This window comes from Cyprinus carpio, chromosome B20, assembly GCF_018340385.1.
Source record: "Cyprinus carpio isolate SPL01 chromosome B20, ASM1834038v1, whole genome shotgun sequence".
NCBI classification, from domain to species: Eukaryota; Metazoa; Chordata; class Actinopteri; order Cypriniformes; family Cyprinidae; genus Cyprinus; species Cyprinus carpio.
Genome location: NC_056616.1, coordinates 13,652,551 through 13,678,527, shown reverse-complemented (window position 1 = coordinate 13,678,527; position 25,977 = coordinate 13,652,551). Strand labels below are relative to the sequence as shown.

Here is a 25,977-nt window from a genome sequence, read left to right as displayed (position 1 = left end):
GCATTTAAAATAACTTGATTCTGTGAGCTGATGTAGAATGAGGCAAAAATGTATTATTTTACAGTATTTGATAAAGACTATGGCGATTAGCATTGCATTATATTCTTATGAAAAGACATGAGATGGCTTTAAGAACACATAACATATATTGTCGCTATCGTGTGTTTATTGTCTTCATGTGCCATCTGTTAAAATGTATATAGTTGGATGCTTTTGTCCATATAAAGAATTTCTTGGAACTCAAATGAACCCATCCTTTAGCAGCACACACCCAGCAACATCGAACTGGTAATAAAACTTACTAGATGAGATGAAAAATTCAAAACTGGAGGTGAGGTGAGTGTGAATTACCTTCATGAACATGCTGAAGCCAGTCTTGAGAAGGTCAGTGAGTCCACCCGACATGTGCTCTACATCAGGGCATTCACGTCTGTCTGGGTGGAAGATCTCCTCTAACACCTGCTTAAGCAATGGCCGGTATGTTGCCTGTACACAACAACAACAACAAAAAACAGCTTATTGCATTTGTGTCAGATAAAATTCCTGGATAAACATAAAATCTCAGTAACAATATAAAAGAAAATACTGAGAACACAAGCTTGTTCTCCCACTCACAAACACTTTTCAGGTACCCTGCAGCGAATGTTGATTTCAAATTGGCCTGTTAGTATGCATAATCACAATATTTATTTTCCAAGAAAAAAAGCCTGATTCAAGAGAACCCCAAGAGGAACATATTTACAACTCTAAGTGATGTAAAATATTAGAGAAGAATGAGACAGAAGTGAAGCTGAGCATATAGGCATCATTTAAAGTGACAAACAAGACAACATTTAAAATATCCTTGCTAAACACTGTTCTCTTCACAGAGCAATGTGTCCAATATATAAAACAAGAAAATAAGAGATGACCCAGTACTGAACCTTGAGGTACACCAAATTTACTACTATGACAAAAGGTAAATAATAAAAACAATAGCTTACAATAAAACTGAGCATGTGTGTGCTGAATGTATATAATTAACTTATTTTGGGCCGAAAAGCAACCGCAGTCAAAAAACTAAATCCATGCTGTCCTGTTATTTTTCTTTATTTGATGAAACCCATTATCATTCACAAGCAATTTACATTGCTAGAAAAAGAACATAGCAAGATGACACAAAGTAACAGGTACAATAATGTTGGCAGGCGTTCTGAAAAAATGAAAAATTATATTTTCCATTTTCAATTACGTTTTTCCCATAATGGTGTTTCTGTAATGTTCTGTTTGCTGTGTGGTGATTGAGTTTATGAGCTGGTTTAAAAGTAAGGGTTGTTTAGGACAGTTATTATCTGTGGCAGATACAGCATCAGCGGGGGCCAGTAAAGCTGAGGACTCAGTAATGTGATGATTCACGGTTTCCCTGAATATGAACGTACAGCCCTGGGCCACTTTAATCCACCCCTACTGTTTAACTTACATTGCCTCTGCACTGAAAAAGGCACCATTGTTAGGTTCAACACGGATCCTGATCTAACAGCCTAAGCTACTTAAACTGTTTAGGTGTTTGTTTGTGAAAATGTGCGTTACAAAAAGCTGGTGAATACAAGTTGAGCAGATGCGTGTTTGTATGTGGATATATGTGGGTGTGTATAAGTGAGTTTAAAAGGGAGCAAAAGTAGCAGCTTTCCTGAGCCTACAATGTGTTTTCCTAGGGCTGTCAATGGATTCAGTGTTTTAATAGAATCCACTACATGATACGCTGTTTACCTTACTGAATAATACACAATATATTACATATATTAATATTTACCGGAACTGAAAATGTGGCAGAGGAGTAAAGCACTGGATAAACATAAAAAGTGACTTTAGTAGTCAAAATATTGTATTTAGTGAATAAGTGTGTGTATAAGTGTGGCCATTTTGTGTTTTAAACTATTGATTCTTGTACTATGTCTGCATTATATTTATAGAGACTAAATATGAGCATGCTGCAGACATATTTGCCTTTTGTGTTTCTGTGTGTCAAGCAGGGTTATAGTTAACTAAAAAATAAAACCATAAAAACGTTTTGGCTACCTGAAATAAATTAATCAACTGAAATAAAATAAAAATGATTAAACTTGAAAATATTTAATTTCTACTAGTTTTCAAGGAAACACTTCTCATTTTTATTTATTTTACCTCGATGTACTAAAATAACAAAACTGAAATAAAAATATAAAAACAATGTTGATATATTAAAATAATTAATGTAAAAAATAATAAAAATATAGCCAAAAATATAAATGTAATGGGTGTATATATATATATATACATATATATATATATATATATATATATATATATATAAATTCAAACTATTAATAAAAACTATAATGGCATCTCAAAAATACTTAACACTGGTGTCAATTTCAACTAAAAAAATCCACATTATTGTCTGTTGACTATTTTAACACAATTCTTTTTTGCCCAGAATGCCAGTACAGACATTGGAGAGTTTATGAATTCAAATGAAATACTTCCAGATAATAATTCCAGATGGTTGACATGACCTGACCTGCTCAACCTTACACATCCAGATTTCCAGTAATCACAGCCACACACACACACCTCTCAAGTGTGTGTTGATTTCATGAATCTTTCCCTGAAATCTGCACCTGGGGCTAGAGATGTAATACCTGACCATGATGCCAGGTGCCACACATGCAAACTCCTCCACACAGAGACACACCTAATTTAATGGGCTTTCAATAATTACCTGTGCTGCATTAAGTCTGTCTTGTAGGTTTTAGCATCTTCCTAACTCAGATGCAACTTTGCAACCTACCTCTCTAATATGGTGGAACCTGTAGAAAAAAGCACTTACTGGCATCTCTAAAGGAGGTGATTGACAATATCTTTCACAATTCTGCTTTCACCATAAATGAGTGATGAAACTCAATCATTTTTTACCAGCACCTCCTTCTCTGGATATGCCCATATAAGGGCAGAAATGAAAGGAGTCACTTTGAATTTAGTTGGAGCATAAAAATAATAAATTAAATAATATTTGGCCAACACACAAGGAAGACAAAACAACACAGAATAAGCACACACATGTACCATCAGTTACAATATGCAATCTGAATGGAAAACACCCACGTTTTTAATAATTGAATATGCACTTTGTCACGTTTAGTCATCTATTGAGTCATTTCGGAACCACCATTATTACACAATCAAAACAATTTAATTAACTGCATTTATGCCCACACAAAACAATCATATGCCTTTCTAGGTCGCAGTGACATGCCTGTAAAGTGTTCGTCAACAGAATGAGGTGCTGAGGGGGAGTCAGTCTTTCAAGCTCAATATACGCGAGTAAACTATAAACAAACAAAGAAAAATGCCATTAATTGAGGGTAATTAATTACAAAAAATATACAGAAAATAAACAATTAATTGTGATTCCAGATTCCATAATAAGAAATTTTACTATTAAAAGTATAGTAAAATGTTATTCATGAGATTAAAATGTTTGATTCATATGAAATATGATTAAAATACGCTAAAAGTTTAAATATACAAAACTCTTTACGACATCATTACAATATGTCTGCTCAAGTTCAAATAGTTTTTACACTTAAAATATGATTTTATGAATTAGAAAGAGACTTTGACGTAGAAAATGTCTAAACCATTTCAGCCATTCCATTTCTGCTTTTCATGTATTAAGATCATCACTACATGTAACTGGGAGCTGCACAGTGCCTCAAAAAATGAACAATACTATCAAATTGCTGCAATGTGTACACTACTGTTCAAAAATCTGGGGTTCAAAAGTTGCACAAGTCAGCGAGTCAGTCCCACAGTAGTTTGTTTTTGAAAGAAGTCTCTTATGCTGACTAAGGCTGCTTTAATCACAGTAAAACATTACCATTATGAAATATTATTACAACTAAAAATATTTGTTTTAATATATTTTAAAATGTAATTTATTCATGTGATGGCAAAGTTGAATTTTCTACAGCCATTACTCCGGTCTTCAGTGTCACATGATCCTTCAGAAATCATTCTACTGATTTGCCTTTACAGCTTGTATCTCAGATACTCTGCTAAAAACATCTGTTTGGTTTTGATGATCATGTCTATCACGCTGAAGTCATGCGTTTTAAACCATTTTAGTTTAAAGGGGTCATGACTTTGATTTTTATATTTATTTTAAAACGTTCCTTGAGGTTTACTTATAATGTTAATAAAGTTTTATGCACATAAAAAACAAGTAAATATGTGAAAAAAATTATTTTACACAAAAAAAAATAAAGAACAATCTTCTGACATGATCCGGTATACCATTAAAAATGAACTATCCACTTATTCCTTTATGCTGGGATTCTTCTGATATCTGTACAAAGACGTGAACGACCGGTTTATACCAAACACATCAAAGCGAACGTTCTTTCACTCCATTTGTCCAGCTGACAACAGACTGTGGACTGTGTCAGAAAGCAAATGCGCATTTGTATACTGTATCCATTGTAGACAAGATAGTGGCTGTGATTGTAATTTCTATTCGCTTTTGACACGATGTGAGTCAGCCGTTATATGAGTGAAGACCAGTGGGTGAAGCCTATGGTGAGAAGAAGATGATTTGTTGATGTCTTGCTCTTGAAGCTGGGTTAATGCAAATATTTGTGCCCGAGTGACGAGGATTTGTGCCCTAGTCATCTTGCGCCTAAGATCCAAAACAAGCCATTTTTGGAGTTTGATTAAATAAATGCTTTGTTTATATTGAGGAGGACGTTTTAAGCTATGAAACTTGCAGGGTGCTTTAATGTTAAAAAGACCTCTTATATGCCAAAAGGCAAATTTGATTTCTTTTTTTTTTTTTTTTTTTTTATTTATTTTTTTGTTCTGCACAGATATAACATAGATACAGTACAAGGAGGGGAACGAAACCCAGTTGGGTTTATACAGAGTTCCACTCCACTTACATGAATAAACAAAAAGGCACGCAGACAAATAAGTTGACTACTAAAAAAAAGAGAGGGGAAAAACATATTTTCAGAAGCATGATTGTCCTAATGAAAGTAACTTAAAGTTACAGATGTTTAAGGGAAATAGTAAAGGAGAGTCAAAAGTAAAAAGTAGCATATAAGAGTCAGCAAAACTATAATATACTACAGAGTACTATAACAAAACTGTCATTGTAAAATCAAAGAAATCTTTCAACTGTTTTTTAAAGACAAGCAAAGAAGACATGGATCTTAGGGACAAACTTAATTTACTCCATAGTTGAGGACCCCTAAAGCTGAGGTCAGTTTTATGACCTGAAGTTCTAGAGAACGGCAAGACAAGATTTATTTCTCTATGCCTTGTTTGATGGATATGAGTATCTGAAATAAAAGTAAAGAAGTGTTGTAATGTTGGTGGGAAATCTTCTCTCTTATGAATAAACTTATGAATATGAATATGCATGATAAATAAACATTGACTTTCTCAATTGATAAAATCTTGTATCTGAGAAATAGAGGTGCAGAAGGAGCATATTTAGAAGAGTAGGAAATCATACGCAAGAACTTCTTCTGAATTTTAACAATTTTTGCGAGATAAGTGGGAAAAGTAGCACCCCAGACAACATTACAATAATTCATAAAGGGAAATAAAAAGCTGTAGTAAAGCGTTAGATGAGCAGATGAGTGAATTGAAGGTAAAAAACAATTCTTAAAATATTTAACATTTTAGAGGATCTTGTACAGACTAGATCAACATGTTTGGACCAAGTTAAACCTTCGTCAATCAGGACACCGAGAAATTTTGTTGAGGCCACTTGAGTAACTGGAGCTCCATCAATTTCTTTACAAGCATGTTCTTTGGGGTAGAATTTATTAATATTATGAAATATCATAAAATTACATTTTTTTGACATTAAGGGTTAGCTTGTTAGTGCGAAACCAATTTGATAATATTTTTAACTCGTCATTAACATGTTGGATCAAGGTGACAAAATCCTCGTGTACTGCAATGAGATTAGTGTCATCTGCAAATAATATAGGTAGGAAATGATCACAACAAAGGAATAAATCATTAATATAAATTAAAAACAATAAAGGACCCAGAATAGAACCCTGAGGAACCCCAAATGAAATTTTAGAAGTTTTAGAAAATTTCTTGTGTCATGATCCCTTTAAATTTCTGATATGAAGTTCTGTGCTTGTCTGTGCAGCCAAAGACAGAACAGTTAGCATGCTTTGCTTGAACTTTTACCATGGCATTAGAACAGGTATACCGTTGTCGCTTGCGAAAACACAATGGCGGCGCCGTGCATGGAAACTTGCAGATTAAGGGGCGGTAATATTATAATAAAATCCCCTTTCTATGTCACATGGGGAGTGAAATCTGATGCGCTCATTTTTTCACAAGCTTGCAGAGAAAGACTTACCAAAAAAAAAAAAAAAAAACTGGATTAAGTATTCCTGTTAAGTTTCCTGGGTTGGTAGATGCACCAGGGTCCCAATTATAGCACTTAAACATGAAAAAAGTCAGATTTTCATGATATGTCACCTTTGAAAATATTCAAAATTAAAAAAAGGGGAAAAATACTATTAATTTAATTCGAAAAATATTTTACATTTTAGTTTATTTAGTGTATTATTATTATTATTAGTGCATTTTAGTGTATTATTACTGAACTACTGAAAGTTTATTTGATACTGTGTTATTGGTGTATTAGGTGAAATAGTGTCAGAAAATGACAGCAAACCAAATAAAGATCTTTCAGTAAAGAATCGACTTTGTTGCAACCAAATAAAAGTTGACCGTATTAAACCATATTTCAGAATTAAATCACCAATCCTGTATATAAAGCTCAATATAAATGCTGCATTGCAAGTCAAAAGAACTTGAGTCCAGTCAAGAGGTTTCATTCACCGGTTTGTGTAATAAAACTTCCACTGAGCTTCCAAAAATAACATGCACCCACAGTTTAGATAAAAAATAGCCTATTAATGACAAACAGCCACAGTTAAATCATACCTCCAAAATAAGCCTCTAAAAGGGTTAGATGAAGATTAGTCAGTATGCTGAACTAGTATGCTAAAATAAGAAAACACAAAAAAGGATATCAAAAAGGCTTATTATTCTTGAACTGAGTGACTCGTGTTTTCCTGGATTGTACTGGTGTCTGCAGGTCGATTATGAAACAAAATCTGCAAGATTCAGTCGAACAGATTTAAACATAAGTATTTTAAACAGAGCTGAATACAGTTAAACTGGCCAAAAAAATCTACTAAATAATCAGTTACAGTTACTACGAAAAAATGAGTAATTAAATTACAGTTACTTATGAAAATGTTAACGATTACAAAGGGGATTACATTTGAATATTAACACACATCCACATACAGATTTAACTGATTTCTTTCCCAAATTACACTGACTATTCTGAGACATATGGCTCTATAATTTCCGCGATGCAGAAAACACAGCCTGGTTCGTAGAATCCAGTCATAAAAACATAATTCCTATAGCCTAACGCGGACGTATTATCCAGTTATAAAAACGGAATTTAGCCTAGTAGGTCAGTACACTTGAATCAAAATGCGATATGGAATAGTGTCTGTAAATATTAAGCCACAAAAAGACAATATATGAATCCTGCACGTTGTGCGTGTCTGTGGAAATCAGGCGCGGACTGGACATCCATCGGGAGAACCGGGACAATTCCCGGTGGCCTGGCAGCTGATCTGGCCCGCTATATTTTAATATTATTATTGTATAGTTGCCTATACAATAGTTGCCGAATGTACTAAAGCGATTATTTCCATTCCAGTGTTTTCAGCCTCTGCAACCTCAATATATGACATGAACACATAAACATAATCTCTAGAACTGCTCTGTCACTTCATGAGCATTTTACTTATTTTGAGAAAACTATCGCCATATATGCAAAGAGACAGCAATGTTTCAGGAGTTTAGTACACAAAATAGGACACATGCTTATTAGATAACCGTATTTGAGTTGATGTATATGCTTTTATTTATTATCATTTTTTAATTAACATTTTTTTTCCGCCAAACTATTGTTAGATGCAGTGTTTCCTGTAGTTATGCAAAGATTTGGTTTCTTATGATTTTAAATCTGCATTGAACTTCAGATCAATCTCAAAGTAAAAGGCAATAATAAAGTCTGATTTGATCATCTTAATTCAAGTAATGAAGGATTTTGAAAGTCTGACAGTGTTGCATGGTGTAAATGTTTGGAAATTATTAACAGTTGCAAATAAACATTCATTAGAAAATTTTGAAAAGTAATCAAAAGTAATCAGTTACATTTTAAATAGGGTAACTTGTAATCATTTGTAACCTATTACATTTCCAAAGTAACCTTCTCAACACTGATTGTCACTAACCACGACTGTCACATTGCATCCAGTTATTGATTATTTTGCTCTGCATTGTGGGATACAAATCCAGCATAGTGTGCCAACTAGTATGTAAATACAATAAATAGTATACATACTATATACTGCATAAATGGCAAAGAAAATTGATTGTATGCTATTCCAAACATGTATGTGTACAATTCCTTGGAATATGCTTTATTTTGGGGACATTTAAATGTGTATCTCCATGTTGTTGACCAACATTTTACCTAAAATGACTACATTAGTGATTAGCTGTTACATGGAGATGAGATGAAACTAGATATGAGTACATGAGCCTGAGTTTGTGCGTTTAGGTAGAATGTAGATGCATGAAAATCACACACACACACACACACACACACACACACACACACACACACACACACACACACACACACACACACACACACACACACACACGTTACGATGACAGAATTCATTAGAAAGGAACATTCCTGGACTGTGAGTCTCGCCAAAGTCACGCTATGTACCAAACCTCACTGATATAACTCATCTGTTTAGCATCTAAAACGTCAGACACAGAGGTACGCGTGGTGTATTGGTGTAAATATTCCAGTTTAGATGTTTTAATGTTGATGTGTGTGTTTGTGTACGTGAGTTGAATCTGTGTGTTAGTATGACAGTCTTAGTACTTAGTTCTTTTAAGTACGTAACATGAGCTCTTTACGGCTGATGTGTGTCAAAGACAGAAATCTGACCACCAGTGAAGAGACACAAACAGAAACACATTAAAAGATGATGTTGTTTTCGTATCTGACTGCTCCTTCTATCCCAGATTTCTTTACTGTCATGTAAATATTCCATCAAAATATTTCTGGTCTAAAACGTTAAAAGGAGCAGTTGAACTCGTTACCTTTTTCTTTATATTTTATTTTTAAATATAACCTACATTGATCTTTTTATTATTAATTGACACTATAATTAACAAAAGTCTTGGGTCAGTAAGGTTTTTGTTTAAATAAATAAGACTTTCATTCAGCAAGGATTTATAAAATTCATCCAAAAGTGACAGTAAAGAAATGTATAATGTTACTAAAGATTTGTATTTGAATAAATACTGTTGATTTGAACTTTCTATTCATCAAATAATCCTGACAGATGTATTATGGTTTCGACAAAAATATTAAGCAGCACAACTGTTTTCAACATTGATAATAATAAGAAATGTTTCACATCATCATTCTAGAATGAATTCTGAAGGATCATGTTACACTGAGGACGGGAGAAATGTCTGCTGGAAATATTTTACAGAGCAAGCAGCTGTTAAATTGTAATAATATTTCACAGTATTGCTGTTTTTACAGCATTTTTGATCAAATAAATTCAGGCTTGGAGAGTTTTTTGAATGGTGTATATTAGTGAAGACCGACAGTGAACCACTGATGAGAGAGAGGGTGAATGAGATTGAGAAATAATAAAAATGTTCCTACAACAACTTGATGCATACACACACAGTTTTAAACGGTGATCAAAAGCTTCGACATTTCTCTGCCAGCACTTAGAACACATTTTCTGTGCTCCATTTATTTAAAATTTTTCCAGTGTCAACAACATTATTCACTGTCAGCTTTACATCCTTATTTACTTCGGTTTGAAGCCATTGAAGCGTTGCATATCTAAAGAAGTAATCTGAGGCCTACAGCTGGCAAACAGCTTTTCTTCCCAACTGTGTTTCTCCTGAGAACTCATTCTTGCAGAGCAGTGTGATTTTTTTTATGTATTTCTAAAGCAAAATCAAGATAACAAATCAAAAATTGATTTTTGAAGGCAAAATACGAAGACAATATGTTCTTGCATTATCAAAAACAAAAGAGATAAAACATAAATTAGATGCAGTCCACTGGTGATCACTGAGGATGTGCTATTCAATCCCCGTCATGAACGCAGCGGTGCAGAGTTTTTAATGTGATGGCTCACTTACGGTTTCATAACACTCTATCTGTGAAAAACAATTTGAGGAACAGAGTGGATTAAACTCTACAGATCAACATGGCTAATATGATTAAGGCTGTTTTGAAGCTGGACTAAAACTAACAAACTTCAAAAGACAGTCTTTTAAATAGAACTAAAATGCAATTAAATGGAAAAATCCATCAATAACAGTCAGGAAAACTGTAGCTTGCCAAGTTACACGCTTGTGATCATCTAAAACAGCTAAACTTGTGAAGCTACTCTCTTGCAAGGGTGATGGCAAACAAGAGGCATCAGAGCCTTAAAGGGTTAGTTCACCCAAAAATGTAAATTCTGTCATTAATTACTCACGCTCATGTTGTTCCAAACCCGTAAGACCTTCGTTCATCTTCGGAACACACATTTTACTTTTTTTTGCGCAAAGAAAACAATAATAACATAACTTATACAACAATTATTCTCCCAGAGTTACCGTCTTCCGCCATTTTGGAGAGTACCCCAGAACGTAATCAACATAATCAGCATTGTTTATGTTCAGCATGCATGCACTGTCTACTGAACATAAACAGCACTGATTATGTTGATTACATTCTGGGGTACTGGGGAGAAGAATTGCTAAATAAGTTACGTTATTATTGTTTTCTTTGCGCACAAAAAGTATTTTGGTAGCTTCTGAAAATTACGGTTGAACCCCTGATGTCACATGGATTATTTTACCGATGTCCTTGCTATGTTTCTGTGTGTTGATTGTGGTATTATCGTTGCTGTCTATAGCCCGATTCTGACGGTAAATGTTTCTCATGTGGACAACTGTAAAAATAAATGTACATATCACCTCAGTGATAAAACTCATGGATTCGGAAGGCGATATATTCACAGACGAGTGAGTTCCGTGATGCTACGAACCTGCTCACGTGAGCAGTCACATAATTGTCTGCTGTAAATAAAATGAATTTTATTTACAAATGCATTCTTATTATTGTGTAAAATGTATTTAAAAATACTTTATGTAACATGTATTCTTATTATTCCAAGCATATTTTATAATATATAATCCTATTTATTATTTGATTATTTAAATATCCTGTTGAAAAAGATGTGCTATAGTTTTATATAATTATACGCGATAGTTATGTAGCCTATATATCCATTTATAATACACATTTTAAAACTGTATTGCATACCTGCTGCTGCCATAATATAGAACCATTTCGAATGTTTGCGTGCTTTTCTTCTCTTTCTGCTCCCAGTCGCTGTGAGCAGTTATGAAGTATTGTTCTTTTAAATGCTTTCCAGCATTTCAGAAATAAATATGTATGTACATTACACTGAAGGACAACAGTTAAATGTACCTTACGGTGTTCAGGAGTGCTCAAAAAGGGTTTAAGCACTGAATTTTGAATTGCTTTCTTCTTGTAAACTCAGAGATGTGGATTTGGATGGCAATTAAATTACCACACAACCTCTGTGTTTGTCAAAAAAACAGTAGGTAATTTGGCCGGGGATTTTTAGGGGGGTGGTGAGAGAAAAACACAGACATCCTGGATTCGGACGGCAATTAAATCACCGACTACCCCCTGTAAATGGTGAAAATCACTTACGTCCCCCTGAGAAACAATTACTGTCTGAATCGGCCTTATGGAGGGTCAGAGAGCTCTCAGATTCCATAAAAATATCTTAATTTGTATTCAGAAGATGAACAAAGGTCTTACGGGTTTGGAATGACATGAGGGAGAGTTATTAATGACAGAAGGGTGGCTCCCAGCTGATGACATGGCGACTGGTAATTTGCCACTGGCAGAAGTGTGTCAGGCAGTAATGCCCAAGACTTACCATCAACCTGTTACTAACAATAACACAGCACAAACAGCTGTGCTGCTTAATATTTTTTGTGGAAACTGTGACATATTTTTCAGGTTTCTTTGATGAAAACAGCAAAAAGAAAAGAAAAAAGAAGAATAAGAAGAATATATATATATATATATCTATATATATATTTAAATAGAATGTTGTAAGATTTTAAATAGAATGTTGTAAGATTTTTTGTGTAACAAGGCTTTATTTTCAAGTTTGATCAATTTAATGCATATTTGATGAATTAAACTATTAGTTTCTTTAAGAAACATCTAAAAAATCTAACTGACTTAAACCTCTTCAACATAAGTAATTTGACCCCAATTTCTTGATATAAATTAGTTGAATCGCCATAATTTGTAAGACAGCATTAAACTTGACCAGATAAATAACAAACCAGGTAAGCTAGTGTGAAAAACAAACTAAACTAAAATGTGACTTCAATATGAAACATGAAATATTTCACTAAAACTGGCCTAACTGACCTAAAAAAGGTCAGTTCAGGGGAGTGCGGCTCATAATCATCTCAGTTTGCCTTGCTGTAAATCTACTTGTGCTACAATACAGCACTAAAACAGCAATGCACAGTAATATACTGCAACTGGATAAAAAAAAAACATATTACTGAAAAAGCAGCACTATTTTTCAGACAGATGAGCTGTTATCAGGTTGTGTAGTGGACACTGAGGGTTACTTTACAAAAATGTAATGAGTTACAAGCCTCACTACTTCCAGCTAATTACTCCCCATAACTGATGAATAAAACCACTAAAAACTTCTGAACCAGCAGAGAACATCTCCGAATGACTGGATTGCAAGTGCTCTCTGATTAGAAAAAAGAAGACATTATGTGTTACATAATCAGCTCTTTTCTCCCCGGTCCCTCAGTTTGGCTCTTTCTCTTTCAATGTCTGTCACACAAATGCACACAAGAGTGTATGAAACGTTCTCAGAGGTACAAGAGTGGATGTTCAGTTCAGTCATACAGTATGGTTAAAAGGCTGTGACGCACTCCAGCTTCCAGTAGTCAAAGACAGTCACACACAGTCTGTCACAGGTCCTGCATGAAAACTGTGAGCTAAAAGCATGATAGACACTATTTATCATGAAACAGGACAGAGAATTATTACAATATCTGTATGCTCTGTATTCATTAGATTAGGTAGGGTTCAAAACGTACTGTTAACTATAAACAAAAAAACCCAAAACAAAACAAAATGTAATTTTGTACATGGAATTATTTAGACATTTTACCTACAGTCTTTCATAGCAGAATACATAAGGCTAATCAGTGTCTGTCTCTCAATAAAACATGATGATTTCTGATTTTGTTCTTCATAGGTTTGTTAAAGTGTGTTGCCAAATGGAGTTCTGAGAAAAATGTGTCTGCATTCTGGTAACTTTTTCCATGAAGGTAGAAGTTAGCAGACATACAAATTGCGACAGATGTTTCCTTTAGTAGATCTTTGAATCATTCACTTTACTTAAATGAGCAAAATCAGATTATCATTTGCACAATTCAACTTAAATCATGTATTATGTTGTGGTTTCAGATAACTTTGTAGCCAATGGAAGTTGTAAGAATTTGCAATCAGCTCCTTTTTTATGTACGTCAAAGCCAACTTGATTTTTTTTTATCAAAACACAAGTAGTACAGAACATACACAGAACATCTAGAACTTCACCCAACCCAGTATCTTTGATAAGAAAATACATACATTACCAAATTTGCATAAATGAATTCCAATACAAAGACATACAAATACATTTGTAAATAATGAATCATAACTTACTATCCAGCAAATAAGTATAAAATATAAATTAAAATACAAAAGAGATGCAAAATACGTAGAAGTCATATTTTTTTCCCAGTATTGACATAGGATGTATGCATATTTTGAGCTTTCATATATATATATATATATATATATATATATATATATATATATATATATATATATATATATATATATATATATATATATATATATATATATATATATATATATATATATATATATAATTTATTTATTTACACACTAAATTAAACTTAAGCTGAACAAAAATAAGAACAAGGAGGATATCAGAGAATTGGTTTGGATGAAGTTATTTACCTTTATGTTTTAGGGAGGGCAGCTAAACGTTAATGTGTGACATTGCGTGTTTGAGAAAGTGAGTGTTATCTCACTGACCTGGTGTGCTCCATCACTGGGAGTGTACACAGAGCTGAAGTTCTTCAGGTGGTCTCGGGCATGACTGACTCCTCTCAGCGTCTCGAACATGTTCTCCAGGACAGAGTGAGTGTGCTCCACAGTCAGCTCCTCAGGGCCTGAGACTCCTACAGACGCACATACAGATACAGATCCATGTATGTATGTTGTTTGCACAATGTTACAAATGGTGCAACCCTTGTTTTGGAATTCCAAGGCAGAATCAAACTCAGTAAATATATATTGGGGTCAGTAAGGAAGAAATACATACTTTTAAATAAATACTTCAACAGAAACACATTAAATGAATTAAAATTGACAGTAAGGACATTTATAAAGATTTTGGTATCAAAACAATGCTGTTCTTTTAAATGTTTTATTCATCGATCTGGAAGTAAAATGTATCACAGTTTCCACACAAATATTAAGCATCACAACTGTTTTCAGCATTGATAATAATAAGAAATGTTTATTGAGCAGCAAATCAGCATATTAGAATGATTTCTGAAAGATCATGTGATACTGAAGACTGGAGTAATGGCTGCTGAACATACAGCTTTGCCATCACAGAAATAAATTCAATTTTAAATATTAAATTCACAATATTAGAGTTTTTTTTCTTTATAAATGCAGTATTATGAGAAGTATTACCAACCTCAACCATTTGCATGGAAGAGTACATATTTATGTTTATATATAATACTGAAAATTGTGATAAATTATATTTTAAATAAATGCACTAATAGAATATATTGTATACAAGTATGTCTTGTGGGTTCTATATTAGATTTAGTTTTATTGCTGAAAGGGAATCAGAGGACAAAAGCTCTTTTCATTGTAAGGCAAGAGCTCCTGCATGAGTTAATCAAAATTAAATATGCACTGACTGAAATTCAGACACTGGGGAAAGAGAGAGCGAGAAACTGCGAAAGAGAGAGAGAATGTCTCAGTTTCATTTAGGGGAGAAAGCGTGAACAAGGATGTTCGACAAAAACAAATTTTGTTTTCATTCCAGCAGCACTGATGGTGCTGAAAGCAAAGAGAGACTCAAAGAAGACAAATGGAGGATGGAACAGCAACATGGGTGGGTGAGGCTGGCACAAAGTCCTGCGCCAGCTGTGGAATTGCAAGGGCTGGGTAATGAGAGAGCCGCCCATCCTTCAACACCTGATCTAAACAATCTCACACCTGAGAAATAAGACATTCGGCTCTGCCAGCTAAACCCCTTTGGACCTGCCAAACCTGCAGACATTTTGATGAGATGGATATCTTCCAATGCTACTACTATAGATAATGTTCAAAAAAATCACAGCTGAGATGCAACATATGATATTGACTATTGGATCACAGTATGATTTAAATTATTCAAAATGGCTTCGGTTTTATACATTCAACTTCAGTTTATTTGGGAACTAGTGTGTCACAGTCATGTGTTTCATTAAAAGTATAATCTTACTTTTCTTATCTTACAATTTTTAAAAACAAAGAGTATTTTGTATGTTTCAGTCATGCAACCTACCTTTAAAAAAACCTACTGAAATTGCTGAATTTTCAACAGCCATTGAAATCCAGTTTTCAGTGTCACATGATCCTTTAGAAATCATTGTAATATGCTTATTTGCTGCTCAAGAAATATTTCTTATTATTGTCAATGTTGAAATGTTTAATATTTTGTGATCATTTACACTGAGGATTCTTTGATTAATAGAAAGTTCAAAAGAACAGCATTTATTTGAAATAGAAAACTTTTATGTCTTCAACTTTTGTCTTTAATGTCACCTTTGATCAATTTAATGCATCCTTGCTGAATAAAAGTATTAGTTTCTATTAAAAAAAATCGAATGATCTAAAATTTTTAAATACAAATTACAAACAAAAAAATGACAAAGATCATATATAAACGTATTCAACATGATTTGCAGGGTTCTGCTATCCCAACTGACAGAAGTCTCACTAGGACAATCTACATCAACCGAGTGCAGAACTACAAACATCAGCTACTTTAGATGGCAGGACCTGAGAATGAAAGATCAAGACAACTCATTGCAAATATGAGGTGAGAAGAATACATTTCAGTCCCAAAGTCCTTTTGACATTCACTCAATCTTTTACAAATAGCTCACTTATAATCATGACTTGAGCTCTGCACAGTCCCATCATTAACATTTCTGTTTTTATAAACGCATGCACAGCGGTTATGCAATGCTTTTTAAGACTAGCACTAACTATCAATTTAGGCTTCTGGCTGTAGGCATCAGTTTGGTCTGCAAACACCCACTTGAGATGTTTACTGTAAACGTGTCACTGTGTTCAGTGCAGCAAGAAATACAGAACATAAAGACTTTCTTTGAGTGGATGGATGCCCTTCCTAAGTGAAATATTGCTCTGTGAACCCTTTGTGCCTGCAATGTGTGTGTGTTTGCAGTTATATAATTCATTCCACAAAAACGAACTGGTGGAAACCCAACACAAACAGTTGTGTGTGTGTGTGTGTTTGTGTCAAGTTATAATATGCATTGGGTATAAATACTGTATTTATAAGGATAAGCAAGTTAATTCTGCTTGAGGAGCCGCTGTTTAAACTGCCCAAAGATGTCATTCTTGGGTCCTGAAAGCCTCTGACAGCAACAAATGTTTTTTTTTTTTCATTCTAGATGGTTCTAGAAATTCTGATTTAAAGGTTGATATCAAAACATATCACAAATAACAGGGAGTAAGTGCATGAGTCAGCCTCTCTTCTATCTGTTTGTTACGACTGTATTAATGTCAGACCCAAATATAACTGGTTTCATATTTAGCCTGTTGGCTGTTTGTTTTGAGTTGCTTGTTTTCTCCCCAAATGTGTGCTATTCAGCCTCTTCTGTCTCTGCTCTTTTCTCTTGCCCTGTCGCTCCTGACAGCTCCTGGGAGATAAGGATAGAAAGATGCAGGCAGATTCGGATGTGAATGTTTTTTTCCGGAAGATGGAAAGGCATGGTAAATATAACATGCCTGAAGTAAATCAAGGCATCTAGGGATGTAAGACAATTAGTAACTAAAATAAGTGTGCTTTCGCGAGAGTTAACTTTTAAGATTGTGCAGCTATAAACCATTTCATAAAACATAAGAGAATCTGTCAAAGGGGTAATTCATTTCATACAGCTCTTTATAGATTCTTTATAGTTACATTTTTCCCCTAATCTGGCAAAGACTTGTCCTTTTTATGACAATTCTGCCCCAAATAATTCTAAATTATTATTTTTTTCTGTTGTGCCTTAAAGACCACTTTGTAAACGTTCTATTCACATGTGCAATGAGATACAGCACTTCACGCAAGTTGCATATTAAATTCCAAAATAACTGCTTTATCATTCAGTAAGTGTCTCTTTGCTAATTCTGAATCACACTGTGACACGTTCACAAAAAAATCCATGCTCAAACTGTTATTAAAAAACTGACTGAAATGATCAAGAATTTTGTTTAAAAAAATAGCGCAGAGTTGTAGATCCAATAACTAATAATCACAAATATAGGGTAATGCAAATAAATATATCTCCACACAAGCATATCCATCCATCAACAGTTGTCATTGACTAAGAAACTGCAAGAGATCTGCAGCAGACAGCTCATGTGTAATGTGTGTGTGTTTTTATGTAGCCACAGACGGTCGTTTGACCATGTGCCAAGAGAAACAGTGCAGTCGTGCGGTGGGGTGTTGGCTGCGGTTTAGATGGTAATGGTGATCATAACACCAAATCCTGACAGCCAGCCAGGTGCTGATGTGAGAACAGTCACACATAACACGTGTGCGTATACCCCACATTCTCCTCTCACGCAAGCCCTTTTCTTTGAAATACAGGCAGTGTGTGCGTAACAGCCTCCACTGTTTTTATACTGATCTACAGCTAAGAGGAGAATAAAGATTAACCTTATAAACACCCAAACAAACTCCCTAGATCTACTTTTGTGTGTCCGCCTACTTTGACCACATAACAGGGTACATGACCCCCAGAAAGAGGACAGTTGATTAGAAAGATACCAGACACAACAGAGAACAAATGGTGCACGTGTGACTGAAATAAGCACACTATGCCAAATGAATCACTGTGTAAAATGTGGCCTTGTACCCTCTTAATGAGATCTAATAAGACAGAGGTGAACAAGGTTAGTCACCTACACAGAACTCACTCTACTGAAAAATTGCACAGCAAGATGTGCTTAATGGAGTTAGCTGTTAAAGGGGTAACATCACTGGATAAAAGTATTTGTAGCACCCATGCTGCTTTACTAAAATGGCTTCAAAATTGTATGTATATCACAATATGTAATTATCAGTTGCTTCTTCCATTACATTACGTCTCAATTTTAGCACAATGCGTAATTACTGCATTTTGCTTTTGAATGACACCACTCACAAACAAACATGCAGCAAAGCATTAGCCCTTAATAATGTGGAATCTGGAAAGTGTCTGTAATTTGTGACCAAATGCGGCCTTGTGACCGTAGTCCAGCCATGGAAAATGGGAGATACAAATTCCTGGAAACCCAACAATGAGGGATTCTGAGAACAATCTCTAAAACAAAAAAATAACAACACATGACAATTTCCAAAAATGGCTTCCAGACTTTCCACACCAACAAAATCATTCTGGGGGATGGAAAGACGGTCTCCTTATCAGTTAACTTTGTATCAGCATGCTGGCATGTATCAGCTGAGGGACAACACAAATATGGCACCAACAGTAATGAACATATGTAAATTCATCCCCATGAATCATGAATTTTACTTCAATTAAAGCTACAAAAAGCAAAGTTTTACAAAGCACAAACTATTAAAATGACAAAGGCAAATATAAAAATATAAAGCTCCATTAGTGTTACTTGCTTTAGTAAGACTGATATTTATTCCACTGATTACATGTACCTGCTTGTCCATTGCTGTCTATTCAAATAGTACAATGGTGAATCATAAACCCTGTAATCAATGCAGGTTGAAAGAGTCTGACAGAACAAAACAACATTCCTTTACTTCATTCCCCCCACAGACAATAACATAATCTCCTAAATGCAATAAAGGCTACTAAACTGGACTAAACAGAGCCATCCCCTTAACAACCGAAAATGGTTCCATCCTCAATGGAATGTAGACACCTTAATAAACTTCCTTTTTCTCCATCCCTGTCCTCTTTGCTCCCCTCACATACACCAGTTTCAGTCTCAGGCCTCTTTTAGAGGAATTCAGTCTCTGGTACTATTATTAGCAGTGCCTGATTTAGTAATAAGTCTAAAAAGATGATGAAGAGCAGGATATGCGTGTGTGTATTCATGCGTTGCGTATATGAGTCTGTGAATCAAAGCACTGTCTTCTTGGCCTGGGAACAAAAGAAGAACATCTCTGTATAACGTTAATCCACAATGGAATTCTGGCTCAGTCCTTAAAAAGCTGTTGCATATTCCAAGTGGTATGCGAACAGCACTGTAAGAAAGTGAAAGAGAGAGTAAGAATGCAGTGGTCAGAGCAGAAACTGAATGACAAGTATGCTGAGGTGGAAACTCTTGAGAAGTACTTTATAAAATTTCTGTAATTATTCCATTAACTCCATTGAAAATCCTCAATATAAAAAAAGGTTGACAATCTGCCAATCAGTCAGTAATGATACTGATACAATTAAATTTGACATCACTGAAAATAACGGTAACTTGCAGGTCAGTAAAAGTCACAAATTCAGTTTGGTCATTTACTAAAAGGATGGGTTAATAAGAATCAGGCTACACTAGTCATGCTGTATGTTTGTGATCTACTAAATGAACCAGTTCATGTGAGTCATTTGGTCAGGAATCAGACTGCAAATTCACTAAAACATACAAAGAGTTCATTTGCAAAAACAGATAACTCAGTTTTTAACAAATTTCAAAAATCATGTTTTTTAATTCCAATTTATCTCAATCAAACGGCAGCTGGGTTATTGTGATTAGGTTAAAAAAAAATCCAGCTAACTAACACAAAACAATAAAAAAAAACATGATAACAATACATGAATAAAATACAAGATTTTTAAAAAATTTTAAAAACTGAGTTATCTGTTTTGGCAAATAAACTTCATACATTGTTTGTGATTTAAACTACACAGTTCAACGACACCTCAGTAAAATTAAATTTCTTGTCATTATTCCACAGAACACAGTTTTTAATTGCATTAAAATCAGATAAAATGATTTATTTTGATGCTGTGCCAAAGATTCTGCTGAAACAACATGCAATGGTAATGCCATGGTGCTTTGATATCTACCTTAGTGTATGATCACCATATTCATTTACCATGGCTATTTACAAGGTGTGCAAAAGTACTTTAAAAAATACCATGGTACATATCACAAATAACATGGTTCTTTTTTGTTGGTGACAGAGTACCCAAGCTGTTGAAAGCCAGCCATGAGAATTAAAGATATGAGAGATTATAATGTTTGAAATCTGAAACACAAATTCCACATTTACCCACTGATCCCCTTATCAAGATCCAGTGGAAAACACAAGACTACTCTAAGCCTGGCTCATTGTTTAAAAGACAGAAAAATGCCACACATTCTAATTATAACAGACTGATGCTGAGTCTTACTTCCACTCTCTCAGCGAAGCATTCTTGCAGCTAATCTTTAACAGAACATTATATAACTCAGTAATGCTATTCAGATACACACTCAAGTGTTTAAGAAAGAAGAAACTGTTGTAGAAATTGCGAGAGTGAAAGAGAGAAAAAGTTTTGTAAAGGTGAAAATGAGGAATCCAGTCAATGAAAAGTGACACTTGACTTTTTAAAAACTGCAAAACTTCCTCAACACACAAATCACTAAGTGCTCTTCAGAGATTTGGAAAGATCCTCCTGCATCTCATGTCCTTAGAAAACAATCCAAAAATCATTAGAGTTTGAGAGATGCCAAAAATAATGCCATCAGCATTCCATCAGGTTGGCAGCAACCTTACATTATTCAACCAGCTCTGTCAGCAGTTTGAGGAGTCTTCAACACCTTCAAATAATCAACAGCAGAGCTGGCTCACATTCGGCATTCCAGAAGCAGCAAACAATATTCTGACATTCCATACTTTACACTTCACCAGCACCAAGGGACCTGTTTTAGGGAGGTTTTCCAGAGTTTCTCCCTGGAGGAGTTCTGTGAGTGGGTAGCAGGACTAAATCTCAAGCTTTGGACACTGAGAGGAGACTGGGACAATTACAATCAAAAAAATAGTTTATTCACCAAGTAACTGAGTTATATGACCAGGTAAGTCCCAAAGTCATAATAAACATAAAATATATCATTAAACTCATTAACATGGAGGATATGAGGTAATATGAAGGTAATGGAAATGTAAAAGAGTAAATATTGTTGAAATGGTGTAACGTATGGAATGCTTTGGCATATAACACATTGGCTGAAGTGAATCTAACAAGTAGGCCGGGTGCCATAATATTCACAATAGCAATAAACAAGATGGTAATAAACAGCCAAGTGTTTAATTCTTAGACAAATTAGTATATAGATTTTTTTTTTTTACCTGGATATTTTTCCACGACAGCCCTGAATTGCTGGAGAAGTGTGATTACCCAAAGGTGTGGTTTCACTAACAATTTCACCTAACTGCTTCCTGAACCTCAACTGGATCTGATTGGGCAACTTGAAGCTACTTATTGCTTTTCACTTAAAAACTGAAACTATATTTGGGGATCTACCTGTATACACATATGACTGAGGTAAGGATGAACTCAGTAATAAAACTGGGATATTAAGCCTGGAAAAGATTAACATTCCTGACATCCTCTCTTGGTCCACAATTATCTGTACTGTTGTCAGTGGGTTCAGCTAGAGGAGGCTGTGGTCGCACCATCTGTTCAATCACCTGAATGGCTAAACAGAAAATGAATCACAGCCTGCTTGGCACCCATGGTTCCAACTCGACTAGCCTTATCTGTACAAGCCATACAGACCATACAGCTCAAGATTGTAAGTGAGATCAAAACTCTAGCAAAGAACAAAACACAACTCAGGTCTTTCAAGGCCACAACAGCAGTTGCAGTCAAGACTATGAAACAGTTTTGTATGTTTGTATGTGCATTGAAATGCACAATACTGACAGTATATAAAACAAAAATATTTAGATATGCACATCTTATGCAACGTACAAATCTTTACGAAGCAGCCATTAATCCAGTCTTCAAGTTCACATGGTACTATGCTGATTTGGAACTCAAGAAACATTTCTTATTATTAATGTTAAAATTAGTTGTGCTGCTTAATGTATTTGTGGAAATGGCAATATATATTTTTCCAGGATTCTTTGATGATCCCAAAGTTCAGGACAAGGTGAAGACCTACGTTTACCTTTGCATACATCTGAAAGGTCTCGAGATCCAGAGGAAAGGATAAAGGAAGGAAACTGTTGTTGATCTCTGAAGCTAAACTCTTATCCAGGAAAGAGGAGAATTCCGGCAGGAAGACTTCAACCCTCTTTACTTCTGCTACTCTAATCCTTTAAACCATAACCGCTTGGCCCTTATGCGAGACTCATAATAATCCTTTTAAATCATGGCTGGGTGAGAGAATAACTGAGGGTGAGATAACAAAAAACAAAGTGGAAGAAGAGCAAAAGTTAGAGTATGTGACCTACCACTGTAGTTTATGTGCGTGTAGCATAACAAGTCATGTAGAAAGGAAGTTTCATTTAGAGATCAAAGAGTCAGAGCATGTATGAGTTTGTACATTAATGGATTATTTTCAGCTTTTTTAGTTCAAATCCCACATCTGAAGTTTTAAACTGATTAAAAACATGAAAAGGGAGCCAAAGAAAAAAGCATTGCTTATATTAGGCCCAGGTCTACTGCATGTGAACTGCAGAGAGGTCACCCATTTAAGAGTGAGAACTAAACAACACACCAAGACAATGACATAGTTCAGGCATCCACACACACGATCACAAAGACCTGCCTGTATGCTTATTTATCATATACATGGACATTGTATAGAAAATAGAGCCTAAATAAACAACTTACACACTTATATACTATGTAACATTTGAATCAAGGTGTAGGGCAAGTGTTCCATTCCACTTACATAAGAAAAATACACATAGATGGCCTGAATTATTAGGTAAAATAAGTCTGTTAATTATTATTATTATTATTTTTTTTTTATGAAGACTGAACTTCCTAGTGCCTGTGAATATCAGGAGATCTTGAAGCACAAACCCATCATAATCATAAAGCTGCAAACAATTACACAGGTCAGTCGCTAAAAGGACTATAGGCCCTAAGCTTGACCTACATTGTAGCAATGTCAAGAGGTGCAAAAACAGAGGCATGAATTTAGCTTTGGTGTGTGGCCAAACAGACATACATAGCTCTTCTCAAGTAGAACAAGGTATGCACTTAAGAGTCATAGTGGTTTGTCAGGCATATCTTTAAAATATATGAGCCAAATATGGTGAGAACCAAAGTGTTGACAAAATAAAACTTTTCTTGATTGGCATGACTGCCATTTTCAGAGTCAGTTTTCTTGGCATGTCAAAGGAAAATTGTTTTGAACAGGAACAAACATCTTTTTGCTTGCTGGATTTTATGAATAAAATTTGGGGAAGATCAGATTAAAACAGTAGAATGAGTTGAACTGCAGACAGACAAAAATGGTATCACATGGACTTTATCAGAAGAGACTCTTTCAGGCTACTGACTTTGGACCAAATAATTTAAAGTCTAAATAGCAATTGTTTAGCTTTTTTTTTTTAAATTTCTTTATATTAAACTGCTGAAGTACTTTCAGAAATAGCGGCAAATCATTTAAAAAACGAATAAAGTTTCTTTCCGACATGCCAAGTACTGGTGTTGGGGAATGTTACTTTTAAAGGGTTAGTTCACCCAAAAATATCATTAATTACTCACCCACAAAAATAACAACTTTATTTAACAATTTTACGCTTCTGTGTCAGTCTCTGCCGTGCGAACCACAGATGTCACATGGACTATTTTATCAATGTCCTAAATACCTTTCTAGGCCTTGAACGTGTCAGTTCTGTTGCTCTCTATGCAGGGTCAAAAAGCTCTCAGATTTCATTCAAAATATCTTAATTTGTATTCCGAAGATAAACAAAGGTCTTGCGGATGTGGAACAACATGAAGGTGGGTAATTAATGACAGAATTTTTGTGTGTACCATTCGCTTTAAAAGTAATGCGTATTGTGTTTCTCCCTTAAAAAGTAACTATTTGTGTTACTTAGTTATTTTTTATGGAAAGTAATGCATTACGTTACTTTTGCATTAACACAGCCAGACTGTGTTGAAACTGGTTTTGTTGAGTTTGGCATCAGCCAAGGAATTAGGAGACTTAACTATGTTTCTAGGCAAAATGGTACATGATGACAAAAAGCAAAATTTGAGCATATGATAGCACTAGAGGGTTCCAGTGGGAAATACTAAAGATGTTCAGATGATGTTCAGACTTTTTGCACACTCGTTAAGCCTTACCATATGGTTCCACAGACTGCCTAGACTCCTAACAAGAAAACTAACACAACTGATGCCTACGCACATTCAATTCTTGGCTCCCAATAATACACAATCTCTCTGTCTTGAAAACATAAACGCACACCAAACAACCAGTCTAATTGATTCCAACCAGCGTGCTGCTAGATTGCCTTGGCTGCCAGTTCTCCACAGGCTTCAGATGGTTTGTTTCCTCCTTGCAGAGTTGCATGCGATGTGAATATGTGATTTCAGCAGTTGTATTATTTCAAGGTGATAGGAAGTATATAGATTGAAGGCAGTACATATTTTTAGCAATGAACCTCAATTATGGCAGCTCACGTTATAGAGCTACTACACAAACTACACATATACACACACACAATCACAAACCAGCTTTCCATTTCTGCCCCATTACCCTGTGTATGACTAAAGCAGAAGGCGTAACACAATCCATTTTACTGTTCTCATCAAATAAAGACGCTCAGCATGTGCCATCAGTCCTCTACAAGCAGGAGGCTGTGTGTGTGTTCAATATCTCACAGAGCATTGCACGGTGGCAATAAAAAACTTAACAGGACTGTAAATGTTCACCAAGACACAAAAGAAATCTCTTAGGAAATGAGTAATTCTACAGCTTTAATTATTATTAAGATGGAACAATGCGTCAGGAATATAAATGTCATATTTTAAAGGAAATTGCATGGTCTCCATTGACATGTAAGAAAAAGTGGGTCATGGTAGTCTCCAGAATAAATTAATATTCCTCTGTGATTATTCTGCACTCCGGTGAAAGGGCAGGAATCACTAATGATAAGAAACAAGTCTATATGAGAGATATAATTCTGCACAGGACCCGTGAAGCTGAAAATTAGCAATGCATGAAGCACTGCTTACAGAGAAGTAATTTCAATCCAAGCAGCTGGATGTGGGTCAGAACGATGAATTCACTGCATCAACAAAAGTATCATTTTTGGTGATATTTCATAATAATAAACCTGAAAAAATAAAATTTTTGTGTTTCTATATACACATTTTAGACAGGCAGATGAAGACTGTATCAAAATTATAACTGCATACATTAACTTAGTGTGCATATGTGCA

The 25,977-nt window shown here is 34.8% G+C and overlaps 1 protein-coding gene across 1 annotated transcript in view; it reads right to left on the bottom strand.

Annotated features, from left to right (window-relative positions):
- LOC109048162 (sec1 family domain-containing protein 2-like) overlaps nucleotides 1–25,977 on the bottom strand; it is a 108,757-nt gene that overhangs the window by 6,906 nt on the left and 75,874 nt on the right. The window contains exons 6-7 of the mRNA XM_042747488.1: nucleotides 14,366–14,511; nucleotides 352–486 (exon numbers count right to left, since the gene is read on the bottom strand). Coding sequence (XP_042603422.1) covers nucleotides 352–486; nucleotides 14,366–14,511 — 281 coding nt within the window. The remainder of the gene's footprint in view (nucleotides 1–351; nucleotides 487–14,365; nucleotides 14,512–25,977) is intronic.